We start from the raw sequence: 17,255 nt of genomic DNA, 5'->3' as shown, positions 1-17,255 counted from the left end.
AGCATCAGCCGTGAAGGAGAAATCCTTCCACTTAACACATGCATAGACAGATGCACAGAGCAGATGTTTTTATTATTATTATTATTGCACAAGATCAGTAGGATTTTAATGGCCAGAATCATCGGGTTTCTGGACAGCAGAGTGGAAAAGTACGAACTACGTCCATCTTTTATTAAACTGCTAACATGAACTTAGTAAGATTGTGGTGTTGCTGATGTCAAATCAAATCAGGAGAATGCAAATGGTTAAAAGTTTTAAAGAAGTCTGTATTTTCAGATTTGACATTATTTTTATTTGTAATTTTTTTTTCCTCTGCACAAGGTGACATTGCTTTTTGTGATGTGAAACTTAAAAACTGAACAGCATCATTTTTTTTCTATTTCCTTTTAAAATGCCTAAATCTGCAAAATATATGCAATTATGTAAATGTAACATTCAATCCTCAAGTATAATCCAGGTTGTATGAACTTTGTATAGTGAGTTTTAATATTGTATGGCCGTACCAATATGTATTGATCTCTATCAGAAGCCTTAGAGTTGTTGACCCAAAGTGCTCCCTTAGAAAAAAAAACCCACACCTACCTGACTTTAAGAAAGCATTAATATCTCTATTTTGTTGCATTTTTATTTGTACCCTTTTTTTTTCCTTTTCTTTTTTTGGAATAAAATAGATTTGTACTGTATATTTGTACCTCTGTGAACTTCTTAGGGCGTTTTTTTTTCTTTCTTTTTTTCTTTTTTTACTTGTTTTGCTGTTTTAATTTTACGTACTTTAAGGACACAAAGATATTGTATTTTTATTGTTACAGCTAACATGGAGACGTTGCATTTATCATGTTTAAGTAAACACAATATAATATATATAAATATATATACAAATATAAATAAAATCGATAAACCCAAAATGTTTGCTGTGTGTTTTTGACTATTTAACAGACAGCCACTCCAACAGCAAGTGCGGTTCCTCGGTTTATGAAATTTGTGAAGACAAATTAGTTTGGTGAAGTTTGCCAGAGTTTAAACAAATACAATTTTGAACAAAATGCCTAATAGCTGGCAAGTATTTCTACATTTTCATGCAAACTGGTAAAGACATTTGTGTACTTCTATTAAAATGTGTTTCTTTTAATTAGGGTGTCCAGATTGCAGCTCGCGGGTCATTTGGGGCCCTCAGGATGTTTTTCCGCAGCTTGCAACTGATTCAAGACAGTTAAAGCTGCTACAGAAAGGACACTTAAACTTTTTAGTGCAAGATTTTCAATGTCAAAATCATAAAATTAAAAAATGCTACAGTAGACAAGACCTAAAACAACCAGCAACTACTAACGCGTCTTAAAAAAATATTAGAAATATTGCGTGAAAGTGCAATTTTTCTTGCCAGTTGGCTCAGAAAAAGAAATTATTTGAAGATTCATCAGAGTAGAATATTTCAAACTTATTTGTATTTTGCAGTTTTAATTATTGTGGCATCTAGATAAAGAACCAAAAAGTTCAGCGTCTCAAATAATTGTCTTGAATTTTGGGTTTTCTTCACCTGTAAGCCACAATCATTAAAACTGAAAAAAAAGAAAAGAAATAAATCTTGAAATATTTTACTTTATGTAATGAATCTCACTTCCTGAACTTACTGTGAAGAAATATTGTACTTTCACACAATATTATTTTTTTAGCTGTACTTGTATGACTCGAGCAGATTTTTTTCCTCTACTGGTTGAGATCAAACTAAAATGTTTCTCTATTACATGAGTTAAAAAAGTAAACCCTCCAGTAACATTGCAAAATTGTATGCTTTTAATTTATCAAGGCAAATGCGTGAGATCCTTTTCACATTACTGGTCCTTTATCTACAAAAGTGACTATTTAGTTAGTGTTTTTACCACTGAGCAGCAAAGAAATTGCTCCCTCCACCTACGCACACTTTCAATGTGACAAATTGGGCTTCCTTGGCAAAAAGTTAAATGAAGCATTAAATGAAACTATACTACCTAAAATAATAAATCAGAACACTTTTTTTTTTCCCAATTCAGATGAACTGATAATTTCTTCATTATGTAATGTAACAACTCGAGGATGTGCTGTTGAGTATGAGTGACTGCCTAAAGAAGGTAAACACTGGCTTCATATTAAACGTGATGTTTATTTCCACATTCTTTACCAGGTTTCATCATGGTCTGTACATCTTTTGAGTCAGTAACAGAGAGGACGGTGTCCCTGAAGGGCCATCCAATCAGAATACATGGATCTGACAACCAGGCATGTCGTTGCAGTTTAGCTCATTCATTTGGCCTTTTTCAGAGATACAGATTTTGTAAACATGGACATTGAGAGAAAAATCCTGATAGCATTAATATCAAAAGGCCAACATTTTAATTTTTTTTAATTAAACCGTTTAAAAAAAATTTATTAAAAAAAAAGCAGGCATAAACTAACAGAACACAGGCTCATACTGAACAACTCTAGTACTAGTGCAGTTTCAGGGACATGCAGTGTTAACCTAACCCAAAGTGAGCGAACTTTCGTCCTGCCGCTGGTTCACAGCAGACCGACGGCGTCGCCTCTTGAGAATACCCAGCATTCATAGGGTACCAAACCTGAAGCCTTCGCTTTCAGCAGACAACGCCACTACGGGATGGCAGTGAGATCTTGTTGCTGTAATGCGCTGAACTTTGAAAAACAAAAACAAAAACAAACAAACAAAAAAACGATGTAACGTATTCTTCCCCAAACGTGATGCGATCAGTTTGTGAATCCATCTTGACGTTCTGGGCTTTGAGCCCTCTCACTGAGTTGAACTGCCTGAGAAAGCGGAGCTTCAGATTCTGAATTTCGGTTGAAACATTTTGAAGTTGCGTTCTGCATAGTTTCTTTGAAAAGTGAAATCGTTTTTTTTTTTTTTTTTTTTTTTGTCCTTCACAAACAATAAATCTGTTGCATAGAGGTTTGATGCACTCCTAGGAAAGCCAAAAAGTCCCGACCCAGATCCGCATCTCAAGCTTTCTTCAGGCGGGACGTCGCTCTCCTAGGAGGGACTCAAACAGAAACACTACTTGGAGAGACTGAAACTGCTCGTTTGGCGATGAAAGGTTTTGCATCTGGAGAAATCAGGAGGAGTGGAGGTAACCGTACAGCTGTAAACAACGGCCATGTGAAATATGAAACAGATTATACCAGCAAAATACGGCAAAACACCTTTACAGGAAAACAAAAGTATCATGTTGCATAAATATGTGCTGGAATGAGGATCAGTAATATAAAAACACATCCTGGAAATGAACAAGCCTCAGTGCTAACAAAGGGGTGGACTGCATCATACAGGTATATCTCAATAAGCTTGTTATTGAACAATTCATTTATGTCAAGAATTTAAGAATGAGTTATATCAAGAATTTATTTAAATTAATTTGGATAACTGAGACACAAAAGATTGTAGCAGTATTCTAGCACAATCATGGAAAATTGAGTGGAAGGAAAAAATGTGGGAGAAAAAAAAATCCATCTGTTATGAATCCAATTCTTGAATTAGATAACTGAGATAAATTAACATTCAAACGACATTTTATTTAGATAGACCTGTAAATGATTCTCACCTCTTAACATGACTTTTTTTTTTCTCTCTCCAGACTTGTGGATATATATGTAAAAAAAATATTTAAGTGGTAATAATAACATAAAATACTGCAGACTCACAACGAATGTGAAATGCTACAGAAATTGCACAAAGCAGGTTAAAATCAAGCATAACTTTCTGTACAACAATGGCATGTTTACCAATTAGCATAAAACGCAAACGCATCTTCATAGACAGAATTCAAGTAATGCAACAAAATCTGAGGTCAACAGGTAACATGTTGGGGTTTTTTTTCCATGTAATGAGACCAAAATATATAAGAGGTAAATAATGTAATGTACAGTACAATAACAGCAGCAGAGACCAAGTTTTTAAAAAACAATAAATTACACACAGTGTTTAAAAAAAAAAAAGTTGAAAAATTAAGATAATGACAACGGGAATGCTTTTCAACACCGGGCATGCTCAATAGGGACAAACATTCACAAACGAATGCATGTGTCCTATTAAAAGTGCCATAAAGAGGAATATCAAAACTTAAAAGTGTGGGGAAACGACCTGCGTCTTCTGTATTATTGTATAGTGTGTGTGTGTGTAGCTTTGGAAGCTGGGAGCTGGTAAGCCACAGGACAGAGAGCGACCGTCCACGGCGCCGGATGAGGTAGTAGTTTGGACATGAATGTTCCACGGCAGCAGCTAGAAAACAGAGAGAGGTGCAGCTACCGGAGTCTGAGTTACTGGGCTGGGAGGACCAGGGAGGGAGGGTCTGCAGCTACGGGGTCCACACTCCCCTCACTGAGGATCCATGTGCAAATGATTTTTTGTTTGTTTTTCAGTTGAAGCAAGAATAAACTGCTCCCACCAGAATGTACTGTTACCTCTGAGAGTCCACCGAAACACAGATAAATCTCTTTACAGCATGCTCTTAGAATAAGAAACATTCTCAACCCTGTTTCCAAGGTTTTTATAGACTGTAATAAATTAGAAATTGAAGAAGTTTGCATGAGTACAGAGGAATTCTGGGAATGGGGGACAGGAATGGTTCGCTGTGGTAATGGGAACCTGACGGCACAGGCTGGGAGGGGGGGTATAGGATCCCCAGGGATCATGGCAGCTTCATGAAGAGACCGTTATCTATGGAAGGAACCGGCATGGGACAGGGGAACTGAAAGAGACTCATGTCCGCTGTGAGAGCGGCCATCGCGGCGGGATCGTGCTCGATCTGTGTCCTGAGGGCGGGGTCAATCTTTTCCAGCCGCCGCTTGATCCGCTTGGCCTCCCTCTCGCGGATCAGCCGGGCCTGCCTCTTCTCTGGAGTCTCGTTGGCCCTCTTTAGCCGCATGGCCTCCCGGTCTCTCTGCAGCCGCCGCGCCCTCTGCTCCTCCGTCTCCTGCATCCTCTGCATGCGCTTGGCCTCGCGGTCCCGCAGCCGCCTCAGCTCCCTCTCCTCGTCCGTCTCGCAGGCGCGCTTGTTCTTCTTGGCGGTGCGTTCGCGCTCCAGACGCTGCAGGCGAGCCTCCAGGGGCTCGTTCTTGCGACGCAGGGCCCACTTGCGCATCGGAGACTGCGCCTCCACCAACTGCTGGTAGGCCACGCAGCTGTTGCACACCAGCAGGACTCCGGCGGGGTAGACGGGCATCGGGCTCATGATGTCGGGAATGGGAGGTAGGGCCGAAGAGGAGGAGTTGAGGGCGTCGGGGATGGACGCGAGCGACGGACCTTCGGACAGGAGCCCGTCGGGCAGCGAAGGAAAGGCGGGCCCCTGATCGGGCCCCGAGCACGGCCCACAACCTGGGCTTAGCGCGTGGCACGGTCGTGGTCCTTGACACTGGGTTGGGATGTGGCTGGAGGCCTGGCAGGAGCGATGGGCCTGGCAGAGGGTGGATGTCGGATCGGGAGCCTGGCAGGGAGGCGGGCCCTGACAGGAACTGGGACTGGGACCCGCTCCGTGGCAGGAATGCGTGCTGGAGCCCGGGCTGCTCATAGGGCTGCTGGAGAGGGACTGGGACATGGAGCAGGAGTCCTGTCCGCCAGTGATGTCCAACCTGCTTGTGTCGAGGACGTCCTTTAGCTTTTCCCTGTAATAAGACAGAAGGTTAGCCGAAACAAGACCTCGACTTTAGATTTGATCTCTGAGACAATTCTTCAGCTACGTTCACATAGCAAGTCTTGATGATTTCAAGGATTTTTTTTTTTTTTTGGCTCTTGTGGCCTTTTTTCCACAGAAGCTTGACAGAAAGTTGGATTATGAGAGGGCCACGCCCAATCTACGATGGTTTGCTGAGGTCTGATTTGTTTTGCGTGGTCGTTCACAGCTGACCTGCCTTATCCATGTGTTTTAAACATTTGTCTTCAACCATTTCTCAAAGGTTTCTTCACTGACTTGCAGGTTAAAAAACTGCTGCACTGTAACTGTTGATTTAATTTCTACTGCCTATTGTTCTGTTTTCATTATGCTTTGTGATGTTTTCATGGCAAAACGTCTCTGGGTCGTAAAGTTTGCAGATCCCTGACATACACAGATACACGACAGACTATCTGAAGAGAGTAGAACTGATTTTACAGAAAAGTCTGGTAGTTTTAAACTGCTCATATATTTTGTAACTTTTCTTTGTTGAGTTTTATCATTTATCCCTCCCTCTCTTTCCGCTGTGTATTCTGACCTTGACGCGGCTGCTTAAATGAAAAAAAAAAAAAACAAGAAGAAAAAAAAGCTAATGGCAGTTGCTAAGCAACGTGCAAGTTTATTTCCTATGGATCTGTCATTGCAGGACTAAATTTATTCATCCCTCATGTTATACAGTCTGGTTCATCTCTCACTGGACAACGAGTTCTTTATTTATTCTGATGTGCTCAGCTGGAGACACATCACCTAAACGTCATTCAGCTTTAGGAAACTTTTTGGCCTGCCATGTTTTATTTCTTCATCACATCCTTGCCTGGTAAGAATTTGACCATCAATAGGAATAGGAAGAGTAAAAATGCTGCTTTGGTATGCAGCTTATATATGAGTTATTTAAAAAAAATAAAATAAAAAAAAGTGTGCTATTCTAGTAATAAAATCCCATCGCATTCAATACAACAGACATCAAGTTCCTTGCAAACTTGTGCATAAAAGAGCCGAGCAGCAGCAGCAGCAGCAGATCTGAACCTGTTAAAGTTGTTGGTGTCTGTGAAGCGTGCGCCACAGACGGCGCAGTTGGAGAGGCGGTCCTCAGAGTGGATGAGAAGATGCCGTCCAAGCGAGCCAGGAGAACTCAGGGCTCGCCCACACACTGGGCACACGTAGCTCTTGGTGTTGCTCATCATGCTTGTATGCTGGGGAAGACAGCGGAGAAAGATAAACATATAAACTTAACGTGATAAACTGTAAAAGGCAGTTGTTGTTTTGTTTTTGTTTTTATCTATTATAAATTTAGAAAGAGGACAGATGGATAAACTGTGTCACCATGGTTGGATTAAAGGAAGTCAATTGTGAAAGGAAGTAGTTTTTAAAACCATGTTTAACTCCACACTTGATGTTATAAACCTGTAGCGGATTGCTCCATGTCATATTTACTTACTGAGTGAAGGCGCTAAATCCTTATGAAGATTTCTAGGTTTCTTTAACCAACTGTGATTTCAATTGAGTCTGACATATAAAATCAAGGAAAAGATCATCATAGATATTAATCCATTAAATCATATGTTTTTAACATTTATCAGAATTTTTTTAATGGAAGAAGTTTTCATATAATTTTTTCGTGTTGCTCCTGCAAAGCTCCTCACTGTTTGTACTCATCAAACTTGTGTGCATCGTGTTCTTCATGAATGATTAATGTTGAAGACTAAATATAAATATCTTTGAGAATTAAAAAGAAAGAAGCGCATTGAAGTTTCTGCAACTGGTTGATGCGTTTATGCACTGACAAGGTAGAAATTAATAGATGTGAACCATTTAACAGTTCTTTCAGCTAACAAGATGGAGTTGATGTCTGGCAGAGTCATCTGTGTTTCTGTTATAACATAAAGCGTTATTACTATTTAACTACTATATGTTTACTTTAATGTAGATGTAGCTGTGCTCACATGCAGAAGTATTTTGACCTTTGTCACTTCAAATTAAAACTTAATTAGTGTAACATAAACAACTGGATTACAGGAGAATTTGAATACATATTTGTACTCACCAAAAAAAAAACGCTACAGTTTTAGAATTTGCTCTGCATTTTTCTCGGCACGACACGGACCTGTATCACATTTACCGCCTCTAACGAGCTGTTTTTGTTCAAGCAGACTCTAAAATGTTGGACGGCGCGGCTGCTAATTGACTAGCACGCACTAATTGAGACAAAAAAAATGCAAGATGCTGCAACAGTTTCCTAAGTCGTCCGTGTTTTTATAGCTGGAAAAAACAATAAAACGCGGTTCTCACCTGGTAGACATGTGAAATGAGTCTCTCAGGGCTGCTGAAATCCAGCGTGCACAGAGGACAGACAAAGTTGTTGCTGTGGTCAGCCCCCTCGTCACTCTCCTGAGGAAAATAAAAGCACATTTTTTTAGAGTAGATTTATTCACGCAGAACTGTACGGTGGGGGTGGGCGGTAAAAGTAAATCTACATAAAAAATAAAAAAAACGCATGTGCTTCGGGTGTGCGATGAAGCTCACCCCTTTAATGATTTAAACGAAGGCATTGTATCAAGCTTAACGTCAGCCTGCGTGGAAGCTATTTCTAACTGTAAGTGTAGGACGATGTGCTGAGTGTATGACTGTGCAAAAGTCAGTGAGTCATCATCGGTCACATGACGCTGTCACAGATGTTACTCATGCACAAGTTGAAATGTAGAGCACTTGGAAACAGAAGGTACCTCCACAGAGCATATTGGGCGAAAGCAGAGCTTTCACACCTTGAACTGCTCAAAAAAAAGAAAAAGTCTGCCAACAAATAAGCTTATTTGATCCATGTAATTCTGGTGCATTTTGAGTGCCATTTTATAGCAGAATCAAAATGAGGTTAAAATCCAGTTAATGCTTTGTGTAAGAGAACCACAACAAAGCGTAAGGTGTTGGGTTTCCACTTGTTTAACAAGTGATCGGTATGGTGGTCGGTCATCTGTAGGGTCTAAGATTGAGCATTTTACAAACAATTGCGCAATGGGAAATAAAGAATGAATATGTGGAAAAGCACCTCGTGTCCACAGTTAAGTACAGTGGAGGATCCGTAATGCTGTGGGTTTGTTTCTTGTCTGAAAGCTGTGAAACTCATGTTAGAGTGCATTTAAATCAGAATCCAGTGGCCTCTTTCACAAAAATAATGATCCAACATCTACGGCCTAATTAACACAGAAATAGGCCATCAAATACGAAATGAACCTTCTTCCATAACCGTATGACCTCTGCACCTGAATCCAAGAGTTGTGCAACATATATAATGATATAATACTTGAAGTTTCGCTGGCTAATTTATTACTAGAGTCATGAGTTCACTAGAAGATAAACTAATAGAGGACGCAGGACTTTGGATGACCAAGGAGTGGATGAGGATCCAACTGTCTGTAGTTTTTTTTTTTTAATTGTGTGAGTTTATGCTATAGGAGAAAAGAAAAATGATTTGATCAAAGAGCTTTCATTAATCTTTTCTAGTGTGCAAATATATATATATATGTGTGTGTGTGTGTGTGTGTAGGTGTGTGTGTGTGTGTGTGTGTGTGTGTGTGTGTGTGTGTGTGTGTGTGTATTGATAAAAAAAAACACTAATACATAAAAGAAAAGCTTCACCTGTCAGGTTTAAGACTTTCACAGATTCTTAAACGACATCCTTCAAACCAAACACCTCAAAATGACGGAGGTGTTCCAGACGGAGTCGCTGGGTAGACTTCATCATCCTCTGAGCTCTGTCAGGTTTGGTTTGAATGCTCCCCCGCCCTCCAACATGTGGCCAAACCCAAAATGAGGAATAATCCATAACAAAACGGTCACGACAAAAGAGGCCGGCTACCATGCAGCCGACTCACCACTTTGACGCCCGCTCCTTGAAGGCGGCACTGCGCTCTGTTGGCAGTCATGTGGTCGTCAGCAGAGGCGTTGGAGGACGAGTCTTCGCCGTGGTTGTCAGGGTCGCTATCGCTGTCTTCTATGGAGGCAAACACAGCCCTATCAATACAGACAGACAACAGAGCACAGAGCAGGGCTTATTTTCACTCACGCCCCTCAGTCCGAGGACGTTCCCGCAGAGTCCGCCGGGCCCCTCCGGCCCGTACCTGTAAGGCTATCCTGTCCTTGGACTTCCTGCGAGTTGTTGTTGCAGCATTCGCCGTCCTCGGTGAATTCGTCCCTGCCGTCCATGTTAATGGTGTGCTGGAGTCCCGATAAGCCCAAAGTGTGAAATGGCCCTGGGAAATCAGAACAGCAGAAATTTGGTGAGGTTCAAGTATGCAAACTGTGATGCTCAGATTTTCTGGTAACTGTTCTCTTGTAGATTTCTGCTATTTTCCCATAGATAATAAAAGCTGAACTTAATTTTTTTGTAGTTGCCTTTATTTGAAAGTAGTTTGACAGGAAAGAGATGTGGCAAATGTCACCAGGGTGGGAATCAAACCTGCGACCGTCGGCACAAGGACCAAGGCCTCAATACGTGGGTTGTGCTTTGCCCCTGCGCCACCACAGCTCCCAAACTGAACTTAATTTTTACTTTATTATGCAGGTGAGACCAAGACATGCAGTAGAAAAATGGACACCATTTTCTAATTTGCAGGTTTTTACTAATTTGTATTGCTTAAATTTTTAAACAAAGTCTCTCGATCACAGTTCAGTATTTTGAAGGTCAGTTTTAGTGAGCTCACTAAAAACCATACAATTAGAGACCAGGTGTATGTGCACACTGATGTCACTGCAAAGATTATAATGACATAACCTCAACAGACTTTTACAACCAAAACAACTCATAAAACCCACATTTACAGAGCTTTTATCAGTAGACGGTAAAAGCCTGTTTTCTACCTTCAAACTGTTGGAAACAGGAGTATTTTTTTTTTCAGAAAAGCAAAAAAAGCAACCCACACAATAAAGAATAATCCTTTACCGTACAATATAAGGGCTCCTAAACATACCTAGGATTATAATGCTGTCTTTGAGTTTTTGTAACAAGATGAAAACCTATAAATGAACTTGTGCATGGAGAGTTTAACAAAGAGTTAAATGGTTAAGACAAGACTAATCATTACAAGCCCAGTTGAGATTCTTAAACATTTTGCAGACTTTTTTGGTTGAAAATAATCATTTTAGTAGGAAAAGTAACATTTTCTGCTAAAATGTAACAAATTTATTTTTGTTATCTGACTGTAGATAGGATTTTGACTTGGTGGTAGATTCAGTCTTTGAATGTACGAATTAGATTTTATTGTATATCAGTCATAAGCTTTTTATTGTAATGTCTGAACTGCCTTCAGTGCTTCGTCACCTTTTCACATTAATTTTAATGAAAGTGTTCAACCATAGACTGTTGTTTTGTGATGCCACCTCTATAATGCAAGTTTTCTTTATTAATTAATTTACCTATTGCCCTCCAGACATAAAGGACAGTACAATGCAGAAAAAGTTGAATTATAATTTGCATAACTCAAGTAAAAGGATTTACAATATAATATTTACATAAAAGATTGATAAAAGCAGAATATTTTCAACAGGTCCACAGAGTCAGCAAATTAAAGCCTTTCCACAGCTTTGGAGCCACAGAGACTTGTGGCTGCTGCGTTGTGAATGGTTTGGAGGCGAGAAACTGGTGATCTGTCCAGACCAGTAAACAAGGCATCACAGTAAACCAGGCATGAGATGGAGATAGTTGTCTCCAGATCTGCAGGGTAGACCAGATGTTTGACTTCTGAAATGTTTCTTGAATGGCATGAACAGGAACAAGAAGTAGATTAAACATCTAAGTCAATAAAATATCTCGTAAGCCGAACCTGGCTGCTAAACAAAAGACTCTCTGGTCTGGCTTACAATGTGATTCAGGAAAAGTTATGAGCAGGAAATTGCAATACTGAATATCTGGAGGAGCTTAAAAGAGAAATATAACTGAGATTAGTCATGTAGATGTGAAGAATTATAAAAATTCAGAGTAATCCCAGTAAATGGAAGTAAGTAAAAACAAAATATCAATGTACCCAACACTGACCCGTGAGGTACGCCACAAAACAAATCCTCATGTCCTCATGAAGGATATCCTATTAAGACAGATAAGAATAAAAAACAATCTATGCAGAGACAGAGATGACAAGCAAAACTTTCAGTTGATTTAGTAAAATGTTTCAGAATAACATAATTTGGATTCAGAACATTTCCCTATGGGAGTAACTAACAACTATTTCTATTTAACAAGAGGCCGACTTTAATAAAACATTGCACAGCAGTAAAAAATAAGATGTTCAACTGTTTTTTAATTGACTCAAGATGTAGAGAAATGTCTTGTTAGTTTAAAAGTGTAAACACTATATGAAGTCGGCGAGGTGAAGCCACTCGTATTTATGCATCAACACCAAGTTCATTAACATCCCAACCCCCACTGTTCTTACACACCAATGCATACTGGCTGCTCCTACAGCAATGCTGCAGTCCCTCAGGAGCAGCAACCTCTCTTCCTGCTTTCTGCCGAGCTACAAACTGTGTTTCTCCACGTCTCTCTCCACACCACCCACACGCCGAACAGCCTGGCTCGCCCTCTGTCTTCCCTGCTTCCCTGCGAGTACTTCCATATCCATACCATCGCCTCCGAGGGGGGTGGAAGCAGCTCTGCAATGGCAGCCCATATGTCTCCGCTCTGTGGAAGTACTTTTGGTTGCGAGGTTTGGTAAAACTCCTCCTCCACTTTTTCTATTCTTACACTTGACCCCGCGAAAGCTGAATTTGACTCCCAGCATTTGCCTCATTAGAGGTGTTGGCGGGAGTTCCTCTTGTACTCTGAAATAAGACGGGATTTTACTTTGGTGTGCAGTAACTCGGGTCAGAGATGGGAGAGATAGGCTCCGGACTTTGGCTACCCGACGCTGACAGAACCACGCCCCTCATCACAGTCCATTACCAGCACTTTCCCTCTGTCTGTCCAAACGCGAATCTTCAGGTTATTTTTCTGTCATCTGGCTTCGTTTACTTGGCGTGCGGATGCAGTTTGGGCCCTTCCCCAAAACGAGCCCGAGCTTTCATTAGAAGTGGCACAGTGGGTCCGGGTATTGAACTACTACAGCGAGCTGGCTTCTCGGCACATGGCCAATGATTGATGTGTGAGAAATACCCATCCCCCCTCCCACCCCATTGCCAGAACTCTGTCTGTACATCTGTCTCTCCTTGCTCCCTCCCTCCCCCAGTCTCTGTGCCACTGTGATGTTATCTCCGAGTCTGTGTGTCTGTAGGCAGGAGGTGACGCAGTGTCTGACTGAATCCAGACAAAGAGACAAACTCATCAGTCAACAGACACACAGAAGAGAGAGAGAAAGGGGAGTGGGTGGTGGTGGCGGCAGTGGTGGGGGGTCAGGGTGGTGGAGGGCTAGCGTGCTAAACAAAACAGACAAAAGACAGAATGCCAAAACTCTACTCAAACACCAAGCAATGGGGGTCTTTTTTTTTTTTTTTAACTCAAAAACCCCTCCGTTAGCTTTCCAGCCGCCGTCCCCTCGAAAACACACACACGATGTCGCACAAGCCAGTGTCTGAATGTGCAGGAAGTGCTGGGGCCCTGTCTTCCATCCACATGCAGACAGGAGGGGAACAAGGATGCTGGGCCAGACATCTGATCAGTTCTCATCTGCTGACCCAATATCACACAAAAGATGAAGTGATAAAACCCTTCTAATGAAGAGGACTGCTGTCTGGCTGCTTAGGCGCATGAAGTAAAGGTGAAATGTCGCTCATTAACATAAGAAAAAATAAGCACATACAAGGAATTAAGTATTAATAATTAAACATTAAAGACTGCATTCCCATACAGACTGCAGAAGTTTTTTTTTTCACCTGTTGGAGGGAAGTTTTTCTGTTTGTATTCAGCATTTTTTTTTCTTGCACAAAATTTTTTTATTTTACTACATTGCGATTGCAAATTTCAGGATTTTACAATCCGTCACTTCTTATTTCTACCTTATTGTTGTTTCCAATGTGTTTATCCATGACTATTACTCTACTGTTGTTACACTGAAATGTTCCTACTAAAAAGGGAAATATAGGGCTAATCTTATCTAGTGAAAAACAAGTTCAAATACTTCACAGAACTTTAGAATATTAAAAAATGATCAGAGTTGAAATAATGTATCATGTTAAGCATTAAACAACAACATCTTCATATTTAACAGTAAACAAACTAAAAGACTTAATTCAGTTAATTTCACTGCAGTTTTTCTGGATTGTAATGATCATCAGATTAAAAAACAAAGACATCTGCATGCAACATACTCTTGAATCGTACCGTGGAACTCCCTTTGTGTGTGTGTGTGTGTGTGTGTGTGTGTGCGCGCAAGCATATACATAAAAACATGTGTGTGTGTGTGTCTGTCTCCTTGCTGTCTAGTCTGTCAGTCAGTCTGACTGCGTTAACCTCTCAGCTCTGGGCAGCTCTCTGCAGGCCATTTAGACTTCACAGGAAAAGACAGGTGAAGCAACCAAACCACAGGAGGGCTGAACTACAAAACTCACCGCATCTGAAGTCTGTCGATGACAAAGGAGATTATAGTTAAATGTATTCAAACAGAACATAGAAAGTTCCCTCTTCGACTTGTTTTTGGTCATCTTTTCGGATTCTAGCTCCGATTCTGGCGTTCAGTAACAATATATTGACTGTTGAGCTTTTCAGGGATTACTGTAGGTGCAAAAGTAAGATGCATTTCTACAGTTTAACCAAACTATATTTAGAAAGGTGAGCTGTGCAGGTCCTGACTTCAGTAGATTACACAGGGCAATCTTCTTCTTCTTTGGTGGGAGAAACTTCTTTAAGATATCTGCAGGCGGACCAACCAGGAGATCCTGGCTGGAGGACAGAAGTAATGGATATACAAGGACACCAACTGGATGTCAACACAAACCAACTGGATGTCAACCAAATTCTTGATATTTTACTCACTAATTGACATTTTCTTTTTAAAAATCCCATCACTACGCTTTAAAATTTAAAACAGACCCAAAAGCTACTCCAAGTCATATTTCTGTACAGACTGTAGCTTCTGTCTTGTTAATACTCCTAAATTACAAAGGGAAAATACAAAGATTTCTATTTATGTGGAACAGATTAGTAAAAACACTGCTCCAAAGTTTCATGACGAATATTTTGATGAACATAAGTACTCTTGACTCCTCTCTTTTCTTAAATCTCACAATATTACCAGGAATCTTCCTAAGATTTAAGATCTCGATCAATAGGATCTATATCAGGTGTGCATGTCCCTACAGGAGGCTGAATACATCACTGGCAAGCAGTTACAATGCATGTTCCTGAAATCTTATAGCCTATAAAATATTGCACTGAAGCAGTCGTTTGAATTTGTTATATTGACACAAACACTGCGATGAGGACTGTGACTGAATATATCGTGCAGCTTCAGCGTCTAACAGAGATTGTGTGCAAAGAGAGTGACATTTTGTAGAAATGTAATAAACACAAACAGCTGAGGCTTTGCTTGGCACCCTGCGTGATTTGTGTTGCTTTCCAGTCATTTTTATTCTAATTTGAATGGTTTAGATGAAAACAAAAAATGCATGCGCCCTGGCAGGGTAAAAGCTCAAACAGGGGTTACACATATTCGCATTTTTATTATGTGTCGGCTTTTAAAAGCAGTGCTTCTGTTAAAGTATAAAATAATCCTGCTACACTAACAAAAAATAAATAAAATAAAAAAAGAACTGAAGGGGAAGCCACCTGTAGGAAAGCATGCTCAGCTCAAGTTTCCTTTATGTTATGGCTCTGATTGCTCCTGGGTATTAAACTCAGCAGTTATTACATTATGACTAACAAAAACAGTTGCACATGTTAAACATGGAAAAGAACTGAAACAGTTTTGGTAACCTGGTGTGTTTTTAATCAATAAACGGAAATAATGATAAAAATGATAAGAAGAGATCAGAGAATATCAAAGTGTGATTACCATCATTCCTTATGTGCATTTGGGCTATGCTATTTAGAAATAAACATACTTTAATCGAGGAACTTAAATACTTTCCATGTATGTTTTTGCATATTACGCATTTAATTTTGACTATTGAGTTTTCACGTTCAATTTGGCACAACTTTAGATTTCATATATGACATTAGACTTGATTATGTATTCTTTAGATCATTGCGAAGTAATGTAGAGTAGACAGTACATCCAATAATTAGGCCGCCAACTCAAACATTTATAAGCTGTGCCATATTTAAATGGCAGCAAATTGTAAAATGACTTTTTTAATGAACTGACTGCGATCATACAGTATAAACAAAGGCAAGTGAAACACTTCACGCAGGAATGATAGTTTAGTCAGAGAGGATCAGACTATGTGAAAAAGAAACTCTGGAAACAGTAAAATGGAAAACCTGCGATACCTACAGTCAACTTTGAAGGGGTTGGTCTGTTTTCGTCTGGACATAGTATCACCCTCTCACCGGAGAGGGGTTAAAGGTCTCCCCGAACCACTTAAGGTTCCTCCTGCAGTCCAGGTGAACTCCGAACCGAGCCGATGGACCCAATTACCGGACAAACTCTCTCCAAATCATCCGCTCCATCGGAAGAAACGTAAGCGCTAACGGAGGTGTAAACAAGGAGAAATCCAATTGTGTGTCACATTCTTCCAGATTTAGTTTGAAAAATGTTCCCTTCCAGGTGCTGAAAGGGGTTTAAAATGATGTCCAAGCCCGACGACAGACAGACAGACGGACGGCGAGCCGACCCGAGCCGCTCCGATCCAGAGCCGCTGGCAGCTCGTAGGAGCGAAGCGCGAGCTCAGCTGATCCCGTATGTAAAATATCTGAACGCGCGCCGAACTGCATCACGGGACGTGTAGTCAGGACGGGCAAAGAGAAAGGAGGACAAACGTTGGTGTGTAGAGAAACATTAAGACAGTATTTTCAAACCCTATTCAAATGATTCATATGAAATGTTCAACATAAAAGTAACAATATATTGTTTTCATGACTTTTTATTTTTGCGGTTTTATAACGTAAAGCACTTTGAACTGCCTTGTTTCTGAAATGTGCTATACAAGCATTGATTGAATTACTGTAGAGAGTAAATCACAAATAAAATCAATATTATGTAATTATACAAGCATTATTACCCATGTTGTATTTATTGATTCAATTAAAATTTCTATTTTCTTTAAATACAATTTCAAAAATGGTCAAGAAGTAATGATGGCACAATTTTCTTGAATCATGTTTAATCAGTAAACATGACCAAAGATGACATTGTCACTTGACGACAAAATAACACACGCACACTAGTTTATGGATTCACACTAGGCAGACATCAGATGCATTCTGTCAAAGACTTGAATAAATAAAATAAATAACTGAGTCAATAATTAACATTTGAATAAGAAAACATATTTTCTGTGCTATAGAAAAAAAATACTAATTTTATAATTTCCCAATCTTAATACATAAATTAATTTATAATTAATAAGGTATGCAGGAAAACATGATAGCTCTCCCTAGTGGACAAAATACGGAGTTTACACAGCGAATCATATCTTGCA

The 17,255-nt window shown here is 40.0% G+C and overlaps 1 protein-coding gene across 3 annotated transcripts in view; it reads right to left on the bottom strand.

Annotated features, from left to right (window-relative positions):
• Positions 1–2,117: 2,117 nt before the first annotated feature.
• znf821 (zinc finger protein 821) overlaps positions 2,118–17,255 on the bottom strand; it is a 16,377-nt gene continuing 1,239 nt past the window's right edge. The window contains exons 1-6 of one of the 3 annotated variants that reach the window (XM_008405353.2): positions 16,109–16,673; positions 9,809–9,940; positions 9,563–9,681; positions 7,983–8,081; positions 6,720–6,886; positions 2,118–5,646 (exon numbers count right to left, since the gene is read on the bottom strand). In XM_008405353.2, coding sequence (XP_008403575.1) covers positions 4,674–5,646; positions 6,720–6,886; positions 7,983–8,081; positions 9,563–9,681; positions 9,809–9,940; positions 16,109–16,148 — 1,530 coding nt within the window. In that variant the 5' untranslated portion in view covers positions 16,149–16,673 and the 3' untranslated portion in view covers positions 2,118–4,673. Of the gene's footprint in view, positions 5,647–6,719; positions 6,887–7,982; positions 8,082–9,562; positions 9,702–9,808; positions 9,941–16,108; positions 16,674–17,255 lie in introns of those variants that run through there. The other 2 variants (XM_008405354.2, XM_008405355.2) reach the window with 2 other exon arrangements.

The sequence above is a fragment of the Poecilia reticulata genome, linkage group LG3 (assembly GCF_000633615.1).
Source record: "Poecilia reticulata strain Guanapo linkage group LG3, Guppy_female_1.0+MT, whole genome shotgun sequence".
NCBI lineage: Eukaryota > Metazoa > Chordata > Actinopteri > Cyprinodontiformes > Poeciliidae > Poecilia > Poecilia reticulata.
The sequence above is the reverse complement of the archived record's forward strand: the minus strand, read 5'-3'. Positions and strand labels throughout refer to the sequence as shown.